Source organism: Lepisosteus oculatus, chromosome 28, assembly GCF_040954835.1.
Source record: "Lepisosteus oculatus isolate fLepOcu1 chromosome 28, fLepOcu1.hap2, whole genome shotgun sequence".
Classification (NCBI taxonomy): Eukaryota; Metazoa; Chordata; class Actinopteri; order Semionotiformes; family Lepisosteidae; genus Lepisosteus; species Lepisosteus oculatus.
In genome coordinates, this window is record NC_090723.1 from 2095568 (window position 1) to 2116005 (window position 20438).

General features: G+C 41.4%; 1 protein-coding gene across 4 annotated transcripts in view; it reads right to left on the reverse strand.

Annotated features, from left to right (window-relative positions):
• fmnl1b (formin-like 1b) overlaps positions 1-20438 on the reverse strand; it is a 52504-nt gene that overhangs the window by 5660 nt on the left and 26406 nt on the right. For 3 of the 4 annotated variants that reach the window (XM_015362088.2, XM_069185648.1, XM_069185649.1), the window contains exons 3-21: positions 19230-19313; positions 18789-18862; positions 17948-18031; positions 16239-16382; positions 13916-14024; positions 13176-13252; positions 12484-12577; positions 9079-9153; positions 8401-8511; positions 7156-7305; positions 5507-5608; positions 4527-4740; positions 3935-4273; positions 2928-3052; positions 2256-2458; positions 1537-1771; positions 1274-1342; positions 551-631; positions 217-346 (exon numbers count right to left, since the gene is read on the reverse strand). In XM_015362088.2, coding sequence (XP_015217574.2) covers positions 217-346; positions 551-631; positions 1274-1342; positions 1537-1771; positions 2256-2458; positions 2928-3052; positions 3935-4273; positions 4527-4740; positions 5507-5608; positions 7156-7305; positions 8401-8511; positions 9079-9153; positions 12484-12577; positions 13176-13252; positions 13916-14024; positions 16239-16382; positions 17948-18031; positions 18789-18862; positions 19230-19313 — 2500 coding nt within the window. The remainder of the gene's footprint in view (positions 1-216; positions 347-550; positions 632-1273; positions 1343-1536; positions 1772-2255; positions 2459-2927; positions 3053-3934; positions 4274-4526; positions 4741-5506; positions 5609-7155; positions 7306-8400; positions 8512-9078; positions 9154-12483; positions 12578-13175; positions 13253-13915; positions 14025-16238; positions 16383-17947; positions 18032-18788; positions 18863-19229; positions 19314-20438) is intronic. The other variant, XM_015362091.2, reaches the window with a different exon arrangement.

The window sequence follows — 20438 nt, forward strand, 5'->3', positions numbered from 1 at the left end:
TGGAGGTCTCACAACATGGGCAAGGTAACACCTGGTGAGTTAGGAGTAGAACTCGAGAGCACAAGGGCTTTATCCTTAACTGAATTACCCAACTTCCCTTAATAGTTTCCTTTCCTGGATATATTTAACTTTCCACATTGTGGAATCCAGTTACATTACGTTTTAAAAACCACCTGGTAAACTCTTTTCAATGCTTGTCCAATGAATTTTTGTTACCTGCCGCTGCCTTGTCCACAAAACGGAGCTCTGTGTGGAAAGAGCTGAGATCAGGGTATTTCTCCTGGATGATACCAACAATGTAGTGCAGCAGAGTCTGCTTGCGGTCAGTGGATTTGGTGTCCAGCAGCTGAGGGGGGATTAGATTGTCAGGATTAGAACAGAGAAAAGAAGAGTCCCCAATGCATTTCAGAAAGAGGTGCAACAGCCCTAAAATAATAAAAAATGGGCAATTAGATCTCTTTAGGTTTTTGTGTCAATCAGGGGTTTAGTATTATAGCCAAACATTCTCAACTCCTCTCATACCACTCAGGTCTGTCTGGGCTGCACTCACCATATCCAGGCTCTGGAGCCGAAAGCCATATGCTGCCCCTTTCTTGCTGCTGTTCATGTAGTTACCAAATGCCAGGATGATCTGTGAAGACACAGCAGGTAAACGCAGAGGAAGGCATGATAATGCAATGAGTAAACTTTGAAATCTGACCCTGTACTGTCTCCTTCACATCAGAAGGCAGCAAAAGTGGGTGGTGGCTTTCAGCTGCTGCTCATGTCTCTCCTCTGTACAAATTCTCCATACTTAACCCTGGTTTCAGGCAGCGCACTGAAAATTTCAGTGCTTGTTTAAAGCACACAAAATGACTTCAAAATACTAAACATATAGAGAAATTTATTAAATATAGTTTCACATAATGTTTTTGTACTAAACTGGCAATTGAAATCTCTGAGTCACAAACTCTCTTAGTTTCTGGTGGTTAGTTGTATGAAATACTATACTTAAATACTAGGACTTTTCTGGGCCAAATCCTGTTACTTTTTACAGGTCTTTAATAGTGTTTAATGTATTCCTGACTTAATAAACACACCAACTCATGCATTTATTTGGCATTTTACTAGTACCTTAGTGTTAAAAGGATCCTGAAACAATTTTGTGTGGGTATACTGAAAGTGTTTTATGTTTTTCATATGTTTCTTAATTTAGGGAAAAGTATTTTCCTCATTCAAACCCCCCTCCACAGCACAAAATCATCAAGTCAGTCAAAAAAAAACAACCTCTTACCTCCAAAATCTTTTTCAGTTTGGTTGAAGATTTAATGGACATAGATGCAGCTATAATGGCATTTAATTGCTGAAGATATAAGAGAAATAATAATTGTTTAGACACTTACAAGTGAAGAAACCAACTTCCCAACTGAAAATGTAATTAAATTGGTCATGTGTATTGTCACGTAATTTGTCATTTATAATGTGTTATTTGTTCTTATCAATGAAGTTTGCATTCATACTGCGCCTGAGCGCGCCTGGGACAGCCCTGAGGCTCACCGGCTTGAGCAGCTGCACGGTGTCGGGGAAGTTGCCCATGAAGGTGAGGGTGCTGAGGCGCTCGGCCAGGCGTGGGATCTTGCTGAAGCGCATCATGAAGCGGTCCTCCTCCGACAGCTCGTCCAGAGGCTTTCCGTCCTTCTCGTAGTTGCGGATCAGTTTCAGCTCGTAATCCGTGGGGATGAAGCGTTCCAGCAGCTCCAGGAAGTCCAGGCTCAGGGACTGTAGGTCGTACCTGAGCGATGGATTAACAGACCACCATGACAGGCTGCCACACATAAGCAACTTTTAATTATTTTATTGGCTAGACAAAGCCATTTTAGAGAAGCTGATCTTCTATAAAATCAGTTTGATTTCCAGGTATTTATTATATCAAACATGTTCACCGCCAGTAGTACCTCAAGACACATGGATGCTGCACAACAAACTGATATCTTATGACACAGTTCAACGTGGTGGTATTAGCTGAACAACTTGTTTTGCTATAAAGAATTGCCCCGAAGGTAGGTGGGCCATGAAACATGAGCCAGAAAATACAATCACATGTGCTTCCTATGAGAGAACAAAAAGATCTGTCATGAAGAATAACTGATAGAGAATCAGGAACTGTAGATGCCATTGTCACAGGAGTGGCGCATACATTCTTCCATATAGTACACGTCGTGCAGTGTAATGCACATTAGCAGCATAGTGTTAAGCAAGTAGTGTGGTGACCGTACGTCTCTATAGCAGTGCAGATATCTGGGGCACTCATCCCTCCCTTGCGCAGGGTGATGGCCAGGTTCTTGGCTCTGTTGGACTCAATGAGGGACACTTTGCTGGGAGCCTTTTGGACCACCTTCATTTTTAGGGTACCCAGATCAACAGGTGGGCCCTGAGCCTTGGTCTTGAACTGTTCCTCAAAGATTTCCATGTTCAGATCCTAGTGGGAGAGATAGGAATGGCAGGGACATTAACACAAACACTGCACTGGCTCAGCACACCACACAGAGGCAGGTAATGACTTGCTGAGAGGATCATGGAGTAAGAACAGAGACAAAAGAAAGTGGAAGAAAGCAGACCTGTTGCAGTCCCGGATGGCATGCCACAATATCTTTGGGTTTTCATTGCAGCTGAGCTCTTAACTATGCAATTCAGCCAGATTGAAAGATATCTTTGACCACTTGCCTTTTAAAAAATGCAAACCTTAATCTTAATTTTGATACAATCTAGGCTTATTCTTGGAATCAATTTGGACCAATCGGGGGACCTTTCTCAAGTGTATGGGGTTGTACTGATTTTAAGCGAGGCAGCGGCCTCCCGGTGAGTTACTGAGACAGAGAAAATAATATTTTTATACAGCGAAGTGAAACACGGCAATTTGAAAACAAAAAAACAAATGATTAATTTACCCCTAAAACATGCTCATCGTCGATCTCATTGAAAACAGTGCCAGAGACTTGATTGGGTTTGAGAGCCACCCAGTTAAGCAGTGGCATACGGAACTTAGTCTTGATGGGCTTCTTGGCTTTGCATCCTGTATTAAGGAGAGAAGTAATTAACATTGACACAACGGGATGGGCCCCATTTCTTCTAAAAACAAATCAACAGTGGAGACAACTGGAAAGCAATCCCTGACAGAGACAATAACACAGGGACCACAGAGCTACAGAATTAACAGTAATAAGATGGCTGGAGTTCGATAGTGTTTGACAACTCATTGAAGAGGACTATTCCAAGGAATTCAGAATTGATTTATTTTAAGTGCATTGTAGGACTTACCTTGGGTCTACCCAAGGGTCTACAAGAGGTCTACCTTGTGTCTGAACTGCTGATCTGAGAACACAAGACTCAAGTGGTTGGGATCTTTGTCTATCACAGGTAACCCCCCTAGGAATGCTGGTATTTACTTATAGAGCAAGCTGATCGCCTTCAGCATGTGAACAGTCCTCTCTACCTAAGGGTCCTGTGAAGAGATAGTCTCAGAATACTGAACTCTGCTCCACATACAGAACACTGTCCTCTGCAGATGGTGTGACATTAACTACATTGTGGAACAAGCTTAGAAACTGCAACTTACTAAACAGCACAATCTCTATCTTTAAGCCTTGTGTAGTGATTTGGGCTTTTCTCTCTCCTTTCATCATGGATAATCATGCAAAAGCCTGACTTTCCAGGCACACATTTTTTCTAAATTCAAGTTTCTACAGTGGTAAAACTGTAAATATTTTAATGCAAAGGGAATGGACATATTTACCTATCAAACAGTAACCAAAGAATATGATAGATCAAGTAGTTTGCAAAAATTGATGTTCATGGACATCACTGTGTCAGAGAATGCAGAAAGCTGAATGACAGTTGATTGCAGTTTTAATGTCCTAAGGTCCATACTGCACATCTGATATCTGAATCAGTTTACCTTGAGAAGAACTGTCAGCAGGAAGACCTCCTGGAGGTGGAGGAGGGGGTGGAACTAGCCCATTGGCTCCACCTGGAGGAGGGGGAGGAGGAGGAGGGGGTAGGGCACCTGAGCCAGACAGTGGAGGGGGAGGGGGAGGGGGAGGGGGTGGGGCTTGTCCAGATGGTTGATCCATGCCAGGCAGTGGAGGGGGCGGAGGCGGAGGCGGAGGCAGGATCAATGTGGTAGCTGGGGGTGTGTCTGAGGGAATTGTGGGTGGGGGAGGAGGAGGGGCAGGGGGTGTGACAGAGGGTGTCTGTGGCTTTGCCTTGTCCACTACATCTGTTTGAGCAACTGGGCCTGAATAAAACAAAACAAACCACAACATGATTGAAATATTTCACAGTCATGCATCTATTTCTTGACTATACAGTATATCAAAAAGAAATCTATAATGTAATGACTGAATTTTGAGGAGACCTTTTTGGAGACTGCAAGAGACAATGAATACAAATTTTTAATTTCAGCTGCTGTGTAATGGCCTAAATTAGACAGACCCACAGTAAATCCAGTCAAGAACTGCAAGCGATAGGCTCATCAGAGGGATTCTGACCTGTTTGCGGTGTGGGGGCCATCTCAATTATGGTGATGGGGATGACCTGGATGTCCAAGGAGCCAGTACTGGATCGGGCCACCCGGATCAATCCCTTGTCCTGCAGCTCCTGCACTTTGATCTCCAGCTCGGAGGTGGCCTGAGCAGTACGTTCCCTGTCCTGCTCCTTCTGCCTCAGCGTGCTGATCAGAGAGGAGGACTCCCGAAGACTCTCCTGACCCACACAGCACCGACAGCGTGCATCAGTACAGCACCAGCACACAGATACAACACAGAGAATAGCACCTAGGATGCCTTTCTACTAATGATAATTCTCATATGTATTGCCCATTTCAACCCAAAGTTCCTCAAAGAGCTTAACAGGTTGGAAGAGACATACATTAGGACAGAACTAAATAGTTTAATAAATGTGGCGTCTTGTTTATTTGGTGGTATCTTATTCATCTAAGAATAACATTCAGCTGTTTTTTGTGTTATTTCATGAAGATGACTTCAACAGCCGCTTGATCCTCACAAGATACCTACAAGTCCTTGAGTAATGATCCTCCAGTTCAGTCCTACATTTTCCAGCTCATATTATCTATTTATGTCCTCAAGTCATGGTTTTATCACTGACTTTTTAAAATGATGATTTTTAAGCATCTGAATCCAATCTCCTCTGTGCTTGACTGATATTCATTTATTTTACAAAATGCAGACAAATAATGATGCTGACAATGGTAATTAGCCATTATTAGCTCCAAACTCATTTTCCAATTCATGGAGATGTAGAAGTGAAAATACGCTTCATGTGTGTAGCTGGTGCTGAGTCCCACATTACTTTTTACATTTCATTCACAGGACCTGGTACTTGGAGTTCAGTACCTTGTTCTGCGTGTCAGTCAGGCCTTGAAACTGGACCTGTTCTCATTACAAAACTGGACCGCCTGGCCCTCAGCATATTACTGACTTGATGTCTGATTCTACTTGTTTCCTCTTACCTTCAGCATCTCCACTTCTTTCATTGCTTGAAGCAGCTGCTTCTGCAGCTCGGCGACCTTCTCCATCGCCTCATCCTCACTCTTCTGCATCTCAGTACTCAGCTGGGAAGGACAGAGACACATGCAGGAGGTCAGGGAATCTTTCAATCTGCACTGTCAATGTCCATCGTTTTCAACGCCGTTTTTCTGAGCTGTATAGACATCACTATGACGGAACACTTTAAAATGGAGTGTTTCTATGAAGCTGCTCATTTAAACCTCGTTAAGTAAACCACACATCTAAGCACCTGGGAATTGACCACTGATATTCCACTAGATAGCAGTGTAAAGACATACCTGAATATTAAATACATTAATATATTTTAAAAAGGCAGAGCTCACGTTTAATAATTGTCTCTGCTGCAGCTGGGTACCAGAGCATATTAGAAAGGCTCCTGAGACAGGTCCCCCTGCTGATCAAAGTATTAAAGTGATATGAAGCCAAGCTGAAACTGACCTCATTCCATTTGCAAGAGGAAATAAAAAGCTAATTAAATGTGTTTTATGAGATGAAATAGATAAACGTCCTCCTCTGACTAACATTTTTATAGATCAGGAAAGAAAAAAATAGCATCACAAGGTAAATTTTTATGTTTTTTTTATGGTTACCTCTGCACTTTCTAAAAAAAACTAAAACCTAAGTTATTTGTGGGGGCATCATTTTGAATTTCTTTCTGGGTATCAGTCAATGCACCTCAATTCTGTTTCACCTTTGACTTGAACCTAAGGTTCAAGAGACCTAAGGAGCAATGACATTTACTAAGGTTCTCATAGATATTAGAACATCATGGTGTTTGTGCATGAGAAGTGTTTGATCCTGTTCTCATCCTGTTACAGAACATGGCAAAGGTCCATCCACATAATGCTCAAACATACTATCCTATATTGTGTTTGTTTTTATTTATACTTATATATTTTACATGTTGGTCAAAACAGATCTTGAAAAAAACAAGATTATGCCTAGTGTTTAATTTTATCCTTCCAAACTATAGAACAACTACACTTCCTGTAGTTCAAAATCCTTTACTGTCAGATATTGTAAGTAAGTATAATGCTTGTTTTCTAACATTTATTTTCTGCATTCCCTGTTATGAAATGAAAAATATTTCAAACTAGTGTTATGGAGCTATGAACCTAAGTATTGGCACCTTGTATCTGAAACAAGGATTGGTGTGTTAATAGTTTAAATATAGTTTACTCAACAATAATGTCCATCTCAGTTTTATTGATTCCTCTTAGTCCTAGCAAGTGGTAGTAAGGGTATCTACAACAATCAATCAACCATCCAACCAAGCGATCAATCAATCTGAGGTCCAGGGTGCCAGTGTTTACCTGGAACTGTGTGTGTCTGTCTGTGGTAGTACTGTATGTGCTTGTGTAAATCAATGTGCAGGTTAGTGTGGGAGTGTCACTGAATATCGCTGCCTCTGTGCTGAGGTTTCATACCACTTTCATGTTTGTTTTGTGAGCGAGCGCTCCTGCACGGACTATCAGTATGAATTGTGTAGGTACTGATCTGTTGGTGGAACTGAGACAGGGAAACAGATTCTGTCTTTTTGCTGTGTGGGTGTGTAGGTGAGAAATTATGTATCAGTCAGCATGTCTGTTACCTTTGCATTGAACTCCTGCAGTTCCTCCATGTGTTCCAACAGCGCATTCTTGGTCTCTGCGTCCTCCAGCAGGGCCCCGACGTCAAACACATTGTCCAGGTAGGCCTGGATCTGCACCAGGAGCTTGTCACTCTCTGTGTGTTTCAACTTCTGTTAGGGGAGAGAGAGAAGGAAACACAGGGCTCAGACCTGCTGTGGTGGACAAACCTTTCAAAATTATACAAAGCACACGGAGGACATTGTGTCTGACTTCATGTTGCATTTTGTTTGAAAGGTTGTTCCTGCAACAAAAAGAATTTGACAAGAGATGATTGGACTGATTCCTGCTTTCTGCTTTTTAATTTAGTTTGGTAACTATTTTGAAAACCACTTGTGAAAGTGATGAAGCTCACAAGCTGGAATGGTCTTGTTAAGACCCACTTTGGCTAATTTAATGCCAAAATAAACAAAAGGTGCCAGTTTTGGCTTTGGAAGGTATCCTGGCAAGAAAAGAAAATGTCATGGAACGACAGTGGCTAGCCTTTAACGACAATAATGACAAACTGACAATAAGGAAAAGGTCATCTGAATCTGTAGAACAAGGTGGGATTATCCAAGGGCTTGCCACAAGGGGGCGATGCTGGGGTGTTGCAAGGGATGCTCAGTAAAACTTGTGAAGTGTTTAAGAAACTTATTTTGGTGTGGTGTTTGATGGAAAGAAGTGGGATAGGAAGGGGTTGGCTTCCTCCTGAAACATTGGTAAAAACGCCTTGAAAACCCTGGCATCCTGAAGGACTCCTATGGCCTCCTTTCATTTCACACTTTGTCTTTGCTTGCAGAACTGATCACTGCATTAAAGCAAGATTTTGGAATTTTCTTATGATTTGCAACTTATCTAACACTTTGAAAAGACACTGTCCTTGACCAGGGCAGGGCTGTGCTGGACCCCAAATACCTTCTTCAGTGTTAGAGGGCTTCTAACTTTCTGACAATATTTTTCAATAATTCTCGGGTTTTGAAATCCCAAAGGGCCTGTTTAAATCAACACCTGCTTTATGGCAGGAGTCTCTAGCTCGTCTCCTAGGCCTTGCAACGTCTCAGTTGCAATACTGATGGACCTCAGTGCAGTGGATTCTGTGGATCACTTTACATTACAGTAACACTGACTTCAGACATAAAGAAATGTTGAATGGTTCTGGTAAGTGAAGATTAGAAACCTTCTACAGTGTTCTTCAAGTCCTTGTGACATGAGGAGCCGTTTCTCACCTCCAGATACTCATCCAGGCCGTGGTGGGTGAACTCATACTGTAGGTGCACCCGAAAGTTCATGTTCTCCACAGAATGGACCACAATGTTGATGAACTGCATACAGGCCACCTGGAGAGACAGGAGAGCAAGCTGTCAGACCATACTCAGGCGGTTTTAAACTGCGCACTGAACTTAAGAAAATTAAGTATAGCATGTAATTTGTAAATATTATTGAATACACTGCAAATGTTAAATCAGTAGCTCTATATAAACATTATTTTAGAAATAAAATAAGGAGTTTGGAGTTCTGAAGTTCAGATTAGTTGCAACATGTTTCCATGTTAATGTAATATTCTCAGTCAGTAATTAATCAGTTTCTTTGCTTAACATTCACACACTACTGCTGTTTTGACAGATAATGATTTTGTGAAAATCCAGTTTTTAAGCACAATTTGTTTCTTACCGATTTATCAAGAATTGCTGCTGCCCATTAATTTCATACAGTATTCTTTCAATTATATACCATATAATGATTAATTTAGTCAATTTAGTCATCAGTTCAGTGCTAGGATTAACACCAAAGTCCATCTCAGACTGAAAAAAATTAAAACCCTATAGGATCCCAGCATCGTTAATTCCTAAGACTTTATTTATTTATGGGAAGTATTGATTTCTCTCCGTATGTGAGATACTTACCATGAAGTCAATGTTGCTGTCTTCATTGCGGAAGTACTCCATGAGTTTCTCAAAACGGTTCTTTTCTCCACACACCTATGGGACATGCAGGGAAACACAATGCATTAGAAAGAGACAGAGTGTGCAGACTAGTGGCCATTCACCCCATCTGTGTTTATTTGATAGAGGTAAATTATTTCGAGACTCTTATCCTCCTGTTTCTTGAAAGAAGAGAAGGTACAGTATCAACTGTGTCAACAAGGCTGAGAAGCTTGTTGCAGACTCCCACATCCCTGTGTAATGAATCATCTTCATTATCTTCTTTTTTAAGACTGAAAAGGTTTTTTAGTGTGGGAATCATCAGTATATTGATTTCTTCCTGAAAGCTTTGACATACTGTATACTGAAAAATGTGGAAATAAAAGCAATGGGAATACTGCAAAAAGAATAGGAAATTGCTGCCGTACAGAGAATTCAAGCAAGAAAAACTGTTAATCTAAAGTCTTAAAGGCTGATGATGCCAGTCGATTACAAAGTAAAACTTTTCTGAAAACTTTACAAAGTGACAAGAGCAGGAATGTTATTAAGATTGATTTTTGGATTCCTTCCAGAAATGACTAAATGGGATTCTGGGATTGTTCTGATGAACTCCTTCTCCAAGGCTTTACCTGTACTGACCACAAGATGGAAGTATTGACCAGTTTGTAATGGCCTGTCGTTTCAAATGGATTACTTTGACAATTCAATGTGACCATGTGTTGCACAAGAAACAAGTAGTCATAGAACTGGACCACAACTTTCTTTTACAGCTCAGTTCCTTTACAAAGAATGTCCAGACTGTATTTTGCATCAAAGATGACGTGCACTTCAGATAAGCACACTATTTTGTGTTACTTCAGAGGCAGGAACACATTGTGGTATATGCAGTAAATTCTTATTCTTAATGCAAGGTTCGCATGACTTGTTAGAAAAATATATTTGTGAATCCTTATCTTTGGCTGGAATCAAGAGTAAGATTGCTTTCACAGCAACTTGAAGATCTGCTAATTTCCTCAGCCACACTCTCTCTATCCCCATCTCTCAGGAGAAACGAGGCAGAAACTTTGAGGTTTCCTAGGCCTCAGTAGTTTCGGATCTAAGGGCATGAGTCCTGGTAGATACACACACACGCACAGACACACCATGAATAATACAGCATGACTGCCTGCCAGTTGTGCCCTGAACAATGCCCACGCGCTCTGCTCGCCCCACACTGCGAAAATGCGATCTGCCCTGGCACACCCACAGCTGCCACGCGGGCTGCGCCACTCCCCCTCTTCGCTGGCTGCCTTCCAGCAGCGGGACTCACATTGCCCACATTTTTCAGGAGGGTGCCCAGGATAGATGCCAGGAGGTGTCAGTTATCCTGCACTCTTGCCCGATTCCCGGGAAACACAACTGTTTGACTGGGCTGAAATCAATACCATTTCCATTCAGTGTGTGATATGGAGGGAAAACAGCTCATTTGTGACCTTAATAACAGGCTTTTCAAGGTCAGTCCTTGCTGCTGAGTTTATTTTTATCGCTCTGAGAAGCTCTGAAAGATAACTTTAATAGAAGCCACTGCCAAGACTTTATTTTTTCACAGTTTTTACAGATAAAGCCCTATAAAATATCTGAAAACTTACCAGAATCAAATATATCATAGGAACATAAATTATTTTTTAAGTGTCTGGAAAGAACTGTCAAGTACAGTACTGTCACGAGTCAAGTGTTTATCACTGCTCATTACTGTAAACACTAATGAAAAACGTGAACAGATTGATTCCCGGTTTAAAATATATAACACAGACTTGTAGAACTTAATCAGTCTTGACCAAAAGGGATAAAAGAGATAAAGGAGGGACTTGATATAAGTACTCAAGTAATGAAATAAGGACCTGGGGCTGTAAAAAGCAAAGAAGAAAAGTAGGATCAGGAATCATTTCAATTTAGGGTAGCAGGTATCTGGAGCAAGATGTCCTGTCATACTGTTAAAGTAAATTGTTGAAGAAATAACTGGATGAGACCCTCTGATCACGAAACAAAGTGGTCAGATAACTTCATGTTGTTTGTAACCTTGCTTCTTTTGTTTTGGTCTCACTCATCACACTGTGTGGTAATAGTGAAATTACAGACAATCAGATCTTGGAAACTACACGTTGCTGCATTGGTAATGTGTGAGCAACAGCAGGACATAGAGAGGATACATAAAGCGGACCCCTTGGGTGACAAATAATTCCAAAGTTTATGAAGTCTTTGAAATGAGGGGAGTATTATTTTGTTCTTCCAGGTGAAAAAGGAAAATACATCAGGGGCCGAGATGCAAGTGATGTAGTTAGGAGTTAAAACTGTCTGTTACTCTTGGATGGTTATATTGCCAAGGTAACCCGCCAATCAAAGTTACAGTGACTTATTATGTTAATGCAAGGGAATTTTAGTTTGTAAATTAAAGAGCAAAGTGAAATGTGTGTATCCCGAGTAAATGCAAGTTGTTTTAGAGTTTTTAAAAAGTCCTAGTTTCAAAAAGGAAATAGCATTAAAAATAGCTCTCCCACTTGCAGCTTGAACACCTCCCTGTCGGTCCCCATCCTGACCAAGAGCTCTTCCCACCTGCTCGTCTCTAATTTGGGTCTGGAAGCAGCCCTGCCTGGGGACAGCTGACCTCCACTGTAGGAAGGAGGAGGTGGCAGGAGGGCTCAAGATGTCAAGGCGTGCACGTGCCATTCCCCTTCGTTTTGGGAAAGCCCTCTCGTACTGAGACAGGCGTGCAGATGAACAGTTGGGGGCGGGTGCCTGAGATTGGCAGCAGCCCCAGAGTTGGCAAGGAATGAGCAGAATGTTAACCACCCCATTCCCAGCATGCATCAGGCTCAACGCCCAACACCCAGCAGCTACTGTGCAGAGACAAGAGCAATGTGAGATTACAGCGTGTGCAGCTGAGAGGCCCTGCAGGAGGTCCTGTGGGCTGGCTCGAATCGCGGTTTCCTAATCCTGTGATCACTTCTTCTCCACGCTGTGCATTGCAGTACTTTAATTCAGCTGAACGTGAGGATTATTTGGGGAAATGTAGTGTCACTCTGGTCCCGTGAATCCGTTATGTCTTCTCATTTTCTTTCAGCTTCCTTCAGTGAACAGTTGTCTTGGTTTTGTTTAGCAAACTGTTCTCATTTCAATCCCACAGGCTAGAAATTAGAATGAGTGTTTGGTCTCAGATCTTACCTCACTGTAGTGCTTTGACTCAAACACTAGATTCCAGGAATAAAATTCTGCCTCAGTGTAAAACTAAGAGGCAACAGCTAGGTAGCAAATTATGCACAATGCAGGGCTCTGTGAAAGGAGGGAACCATTTATTGGGCGGTTCAAAAAACTCCTATTAAGTGCAGGGAAAAAAGAAAATCTCCTGACCTCTTTAAAGTTGTCAAAGGCCGCGAGAATGATGTCATGTCCTCCTCGTACCAGACACACTGCTGCCAGCAGCTCCAGAACCAGGGCCTTTGTCCTGCAAAAGGGAAAACAATGGATCAAGCCATCAACCAGTCAAACAGAGGAACACAGACAGGCAAGCTGACAATGAGCCACTGCTGCACAGACACTGAAGAAACAGAGAGACAGAAAGACTGGAGATGGAGAGAAGGAAACGGAGAAGTTTACAACATAAAAAAGAAAGACATAGTGACTGCTGAGCGAGGAAGAAATAACAAAAACACCATTACGTTAAATGCAAATCATGAACACATATATATATATATGAGTTATATATTTCACACACCACTGTACTGTATATAGGTCTGAAACTTTCTAGTATCTATACTTTTTTGCTGTTAGAAAAGTTTGCTAACTTTTGTTAAAAACTTTTACATCATTTCCAATTCAAATGTTATCAACAGTTCTTTACAAAACTGAAATGAAATTAATTTACTAGTTTTTGCATTGAGCATGGTGTTAAAATGAAATCAAAAGGCAATCAAAGAAATTTGTGTTAATAAATAAGAGATATGTGCTCCCACAAAGTGAGTGGCAGGGCTCTTTGCTGGGATCCTAGCTTAATTTCCAAGTGTTACTTGGCTTCAGTGTCACAGCAAAACAGAGACACTCACCTGGGGTTTTTGTTGTTGAGACTCAGGGTGATCTCATTCACACACCGCGGGTGGGTCATGACCAGGTTAAATCCGGACTAGGGAGGAGATGAGACAATACTGTCATTGAGCAAGACTGTCTTGAAAATAAAGGGGAGTTGGACGAGGTTCTGTTAAACTTGGGATACATAGATCAGCCGTATGAAGAATAACTTGGTCACAACACGTAGAAAACACAGAGAGGGGACACATTGGGCCTGTCAAGGTTATCACAACACTATCATAGAGGACAGGTGAGGAAGTCTCTGACCCTAATTCAGGAGAAACAGGGTCACCAGTGTTTTTTCAACCTTCCATTCATTGATAGACTGGTATGGGAGCAAGAGCCATCCAGAGGAGACACAATAAAAGTAGTCAGATTCCTGAAAGGTTTCTGTCAATCTCAACTGTTTAGTGTTATGAGGACAATAAGCTTCTAGCAACCAAACGAGCATCAAATGGCTTTCTCTTGATTGTGACCCTTATTTTTTTCAGGTTCTTATGGCACACTGAACAGAGTCGATTCGATAAATGTCATGGTATCCAGACACCTAAAGCAGAGCATTTTTAAATCCAATGAGACTGACTTCAGTAAAGAGCGGAAAAAGACCTAATTAAGAAATCGGGTTAATTAAATGAGCCTAGATCATTAAGAATGCTGTTAAAATGAGAGGTTCTGAGGCCCGTGGAGGGTGGGGTGTGGTTAGGGTGAGGGAGTGTACCTGGTAGTTCATGATGGCACGCAGACACATGATGCAGACGTGCACGTCATCCTTCTGACTGACGATGCGCGAGTTCCGCAGGGCCTTCCTGCTGTGTAGAGAATTGAATCTGCCAGGAGACAGACAGAGAATGAGACAGACACTCACAAGCACACCAAGTCCCGCAATGAACATTCACTGACATTTATCTCCCAGGAACCACAGCCCCAATATACTTCACTGCAGCTCGATCACCATACAAGTCATCTAACACTGAAGTGAAGCACCTGTCCTTTCTGAGGGAAACAGGCCAGTTGTGGGAATAGCCCAGTGATTGCATGGACACCTCTGGGTGTTCCTGTCTGTCTTGACTGTATGATTCAAAGTGGAACCATTAGCAATGCCTGGAATAACCCCACCCATAACCGAAGAGTACCAAACACACACCCCCCCACAGGAGGGCTCCACACACATCACAGCACACAACAATGACAGCTACTGGCTATATGGAAAAAGCTTTACTCCTGAAGTTTCTGCTGGGTTCAATTACAATTCAAAGGAATTTGGTGCCAAATCCCTTCATTTTCCTGTTTCACAAAAAAAAGCTTGATCACAGTTGTCTTTGTGCTGAGTTCTATTTTATTAATACCCGTTCCATGCTTAGGGCACAGTAAACATTTTTAAAGTTCAAATTTTAGTTTATAGATTGAAAAATGCAGAAGTCTCTGAACAAGAATTACTTAAACAGCTTCTCATACGAAGGCAAGAATTATTACTATTGTGCTGATAAAACTCACAGATCATGCTGCATATTTCCAGACTTTACATCATGGTTTTTCAATAATACTGTAAACTTTAGCTTGTTGCAAGCACATCCTGTCTATGTGAGCTGGCTGGATCATGAGACAAGGCTCTACTCACAGGATTCACCCAGAGCCCAGTGATTCCAAGTCGTAGCCTTGTTACCTAGTGACTCTTACAGAACACCATCATACTGTACCATCGGTGGATAAGAAAGGGGATGTGAAGGGATTTTGAATCCAGGGTTGTTGTGATTATCACTGCACTCAGTTCTATGGTTAAGGCAAGCTGTGCAAACATTTTTCTCCTTTATTTTCATTGATCTAAATGGCCTTTACATCTACATAAAAACGTATTTGTCACAGCTAACAGTGTGAGTGGGGTGAGATTGGAGAAATTCTCACTGCAGACTTTAAACTAATTAAGAGCCTGATGCCAGCGTTGGCGTTTGACCTCAAGAAAGCAATACAGCCTATTATTTGATACGTAATTAGTGTGATTCTGAATGAAAGAAAGCAAAGAAAGGAAAAAAAACAAAGAATAAAATGAAAGGGAACTGAAACAAGACATGATGAAAAAAACAAGATGGAAGAAGAAAACACATTTGTTTTTGTTGCCAATCAAACACTGTCCAGTTTTTCAGCAACTCTCCTTTTAGGGATTCGCTTTTTACCTTCAGGAGCTGCGCAATGTTTGCACTCTTTGCCCTGCCCATTCCATTCCATTGTACTCACCATTACAGTGTGAATCCAATGCAGCAATAGAAAGACCAAATAGACACTTTCAAGGACAGTCAGACAGAATAACAGCCTGGCACTGACGCCTTGAAAACTTTTTGATCTAAAAAAATTCCTAACTCATGGACCACTGGAGGATGCTGGGCTGACCAATCAGAGCATCACTCTCTCTTTGTAGGGACAGTGATGAGCAATCGACATTTACAGATGATCTGCATTAACACCAGTAGAAAATTGTGGTCACGATTGCTAGTAGGGTACACAGCTGGGCCAGTCTATCCTGCCTGGCATAGTTTTTGAGGCTGCTGGGAAGTATTCAAGCAGGTCAGAATCAAGCCCAGACTATGGTGCGGGTAATGGGAGGTGCTCAGGCACACTCCTGGAATATGAGCTCAGATGTTTCAGAGAAAATGTCCATCCTTTCAAAAGAAAAGCTGGATATGTAGGCCACAGCTTCTTCCAGATTTCATTTTATCTTTTCTTTTCAGGTTTTGGGCTGTTGATTTTTGAGCTATGTTGAGCTCTTAAAGCCTTGATCTGGAAAGATAACTACATGTGCAATGAGTCCATCAATCAGTTCTAGCTCTATGAAGGAAGTTGAAAGACCTTGGTAGGTAAAACAAAAAACAGAAGACCCTGCAGCACTCAAAGACCCCAATATTTGATAACCCCAATCTAGTTAAATGTCTGGAACACACTATGGTAAAGAAATCCGACCTTTCCCAACCCAGACTGCTCTTACTAAGACTCTAAATGAAGGCATCAAGGTGGGGGCCAAGGCCTAGGGGTGCTTGGGTGGGACTCACCTGACGGTAAGGTGGCGGGAGGCTTTGGAGGCACCGTGGGTGGGGGAGTTGCCAGCGCTCCTGGTTAGATCCTCAACTGACCTCTCCAGATTCTTCCCTCTGTCCACCGTTGGCCCACCATTATCTACACTCTCCATGTCATACCTGTATATACAATGACCTAATCAGCACAGGCTGCAGAGTTTGGGACTGGTTCGCATAAATATTACAGATGTGTTTAAACCAGGGCCATCAAACTCAAGTGCCTGGACAGCTGAAGGTCCTCCTGGCTTGTTCTATCTCGTTCCTCACTGATTTAAATGGTCGGATCATTTGATTAACTGGAAGAAATGGAATTCTACTCTCTCTAATCTCTACTAGGGTTGCCACCTGTCCTGGTTCAGCCAGGATTGCCCAGTTTCTAAGGTACAGTAGATGTCCTGTGAAATCACCAAATCTTTGAGAAGTCAAGGTTTTAACCAGTGTCCTCTTTCCATCTGTCGCATGGTGCTTGTGCAAACAAACAAATTAGGAAACTTAAGGAAGCATTTTACCTTAAATACATCATCCATCTTTTCCTAAACTGTGCCCTGACACTTCTTTAATTCCTTTGACGTGTGCTTATTGGACATGCTGGCCAACACAGCTCTCATTCAATAACATTGCAAGCTCACAGTCACAAGGATCATGTTCCATTCTGTCTCATTTTAAATTTTGAGTCAAGACAGCCCACTAACACTTGAATAACAACTGATTTATGGCACATTCTACATTAGAACCAATGTCTTCTAGACTATGGCAAACAAACTGCACCTGGAAATCAATAATCGGTACATACCGTAGTTTATATCAATTATGCACAAAACTCACAACACAGGTGCAACTACCCTTTGATCCTTTTAGGCAGTGAAAAATTTGCTTTCTATCTTCTTATGGAAAGAAAGTGAATTTCTGAACAAGTTTGAAACAGCTCAGGTGTAGCAAATTCTACAGTGCACCTTCAATTTCTAAATAAAATTATTAAAAAAAAACATTGCAAATATTATTCAGATTCACAGCCTCATGTTCTCTGCTGTCTAAAAATTAAATTTATTTTACCTTCTGTATTGAATGACTTGTGCTCCAGTCTACTCCTGTCCTTACAATGTAATAAAGTAAAGGAGCTCCATCTCTGTGTACAATTCAATTTCAGTGTTTGATTTTTACGGCAGCTGCATTTCTTCCAGTTTGTGAAAAAATGATTGCAATGAACCCGGTTTCACTCTAAGAATAAAAAATGTTACACTCACAGAATGAGTGTAATGTTTATATGCCTCTATTTCTGCATTTATTTAATTGTCCCTATGACCAGACTTCTTTCTTTCCACTGTGAGATTTAAAGGGGGACTAAAGTAACAGGTAAAACATATGTGCATGCTGTTCATTATTTATCAGTATGAGCTGTTCAGCTATTCTGATTACAGCTTTCAAGGTAGCTAGAGAGGACAGAAATACATCTTTAAAGCTGGCGGTTCACTGCATCAGCCTTGCATTAGAAAAACATCAGCAGCCTTACAGTGCATTTTCTAGCTACAGCCCACTATATGGCAGGGGTTGGAGACAGAGTTAGCCCACTATATGGCAGGGGTTGGAGACAGAGTTAGCCCACTATATGGCAGGGGTTGGAGACAGAGTTAGCCCACTGTATGGCAGGGGTTGGAGACAGAGTAGGAAGAAAGGTGGGTACTCACGTCACAGAACATTGAGCGAAGGAGAGGTATTCTACAAGAACATCCAGCCCTTTGTTCTCCTCATTGAGGAACTCCTGAGCCCACCTGAGGCGAGAGAGGAGAAGCTGTCAGACTAATTGAAACACTATTGTAACACATCTGGCTTCATTGCTTCCACACACAGCGTCTCCACTGAACATACTGTACAACATACAGTGGATAGTGAGGTGTGTAGCAAGACATGTAAAGTAATATCCTCATTACTGCATTGATCTCTGCATTAAGATGAAATTATTCAATGTTGTTTTGGTTCCACTTTCCAGATACAATTCAATTTCCAATTGCGGACTCAAAATAAATTGCTGAGGTCTCCCGTGATCAAAAATGCAGAAAACTGGAAATGGTGGATGTGTCCCCAGCTGGAAAATAAAAATAACAGTTTCCCGCTGGTGTGATGCCAAGGGTGATAATGCTCAGCAATAATATATTGGTGCAATAAAGCGAAAGTAGCTTCATTTTAGTGACATAAACAAATCTGCAAGAGTGGAATGCGACTGGATTTCTTGGCTGAGTCCAATGTTGTGTTGGTGTTTCTAGTGACTGGTTTAATTTTAAAAAGGTGATTTAAAAAAAAAGTGTTTTTAGAATGATGGTGATGTCCGGTTGAGGAAATGGGAGTCGGTAGACTTATCAGGCAACATTGAGGGAATGACAAGGACAGAATCTAGTACATTTAGCAGGGTTTGAGGACTGTGATGAGGATTATTGTGAAAATAGTAACCCCGAAGGCACAGGGCATGTTGAGGACCAGCAGTGAGAAACCCTGTAGCCGGAGTGGATCCCACTCTGTCCCTCTGCTCACCCTATGTGGTTGGTCCGCAGGGAGATCTCCAGCTCCCTGAGCACTTGAGTTGATTCCTGCACTCTTCTCTTGAACTGGAACAGAGATCGGAAACGCAGCAGAGGTTAGGATGGTGGAGGTCTGCAAAACCGATATTCAGAAATACTGCAGAAAGCCCCAGAGTTATGGCAGCAAACAAGACTGACTTTAATCTCAGCCTTGTTTTGCATTTGTTTAAAATGCTTTCAGTTAGTTCATTTAGGGCAGAATGGTGAAAAAATCCTGCAGTGCCCCAATCTATTCCATTTCAGGTCTATAGATTGATCATATCTTTAATTGTTTTGTAAGTTAATACTTAGTTTGCTGTGGAATGAAAACACTGGCAAAGACCAATGGTGTTTCACATCTCCAGTACAGAATAACTCCATCCCTGTGATCCGAGTCCCTGCTCTTTCCACTCACCTTGCGACTGACCACTCCCTGGTCAAGGAAACTCTTGATCTTCAGGAGGTAGGCGGACGGCGGGTTCTTGACCTGGAAGCGCTCCTGTCGGGGGGGAATGGAGACATGCATGAGGTGGGGAGGTGTCTGTTAAAGAAAGCCTTCAGCTCATAGCAGCTGATGCAATTTCCGTTATGTTTCCCTTTTTTCACCATGGCTTGGGCTTTCACAGTGCTTCAGGATACGATCCAAGGTGAAATGCTAACTGTATTGTTCAGTGTTTATGGTCTGAATTACTGTTCTGATTACTGGTAGTCGCTGGTATCAGCAGACAGGCTAGACTACAGCTTAAAGTCCACTATACTGAGACTCAGGTTTTTAACCAATAACAAATCATGATAGGAACAAGTAAAGGTTTATTCCCTGCTGAAAAGAGAAGAAAAGAAACACAACGTTTCGGCTGTGGAGCCTTCTTCAGGTGTAAGCCTAGCCAAAACGTGTTCTTCGTTTTGTAAATAATGATGGGGTTATAAGTTGCTTTGAACCTTTTCAAATTCATTCTGATTGCTGTATAATATTAGATTTTACCATATTTTATATAGCAATTTATTATTCTCTTGGACATTTTTAATTGTATTTCATACATAACTGAGTTAAGATTTTCTTCTTTTGTAAATTGTATTCATGTACAATTTTGCATACTTAATTTATGGTTTAAATTTTATTTTGTTAAATATACTGTACTATTTTATTATACTAACATATAGTAGTATACTAGTTTAAGAAAACTGATATAAATTTTATGTTGCAGTTGCAGTTATTTTTTGTCAATGCGCTTATATTACTCTTAATCAACTTTGTTGGAAAGTATTTTTAAACACAGTATTTTCAAATACCATAATTGATGTTATCAATCCTGCCACTTGAAATGTTCACTCATTTAGGAATGCAAAAAAAAACCCCAAAGGCAAAACATTTTACGTCATTACCTTCCATCGCTATGACAGCAACATGTACACAAACCTAAGCTCTGACCTTCATGTCACAGGAAGTCAGCGAAACCTAACCACAGCAACCTCAGTTGCCTGGGTTACCGATAGTGTTGAGGCAATAATGTGAAGCACCTTTCAAAGACCTTTTTTCAAACTTTACCTCAAACTGAAAGAAAGCAGTTCCATAGTCTTTTGGACGAAAGGCGAATTCATCACCCACCAAAATGCAGACCTTTTA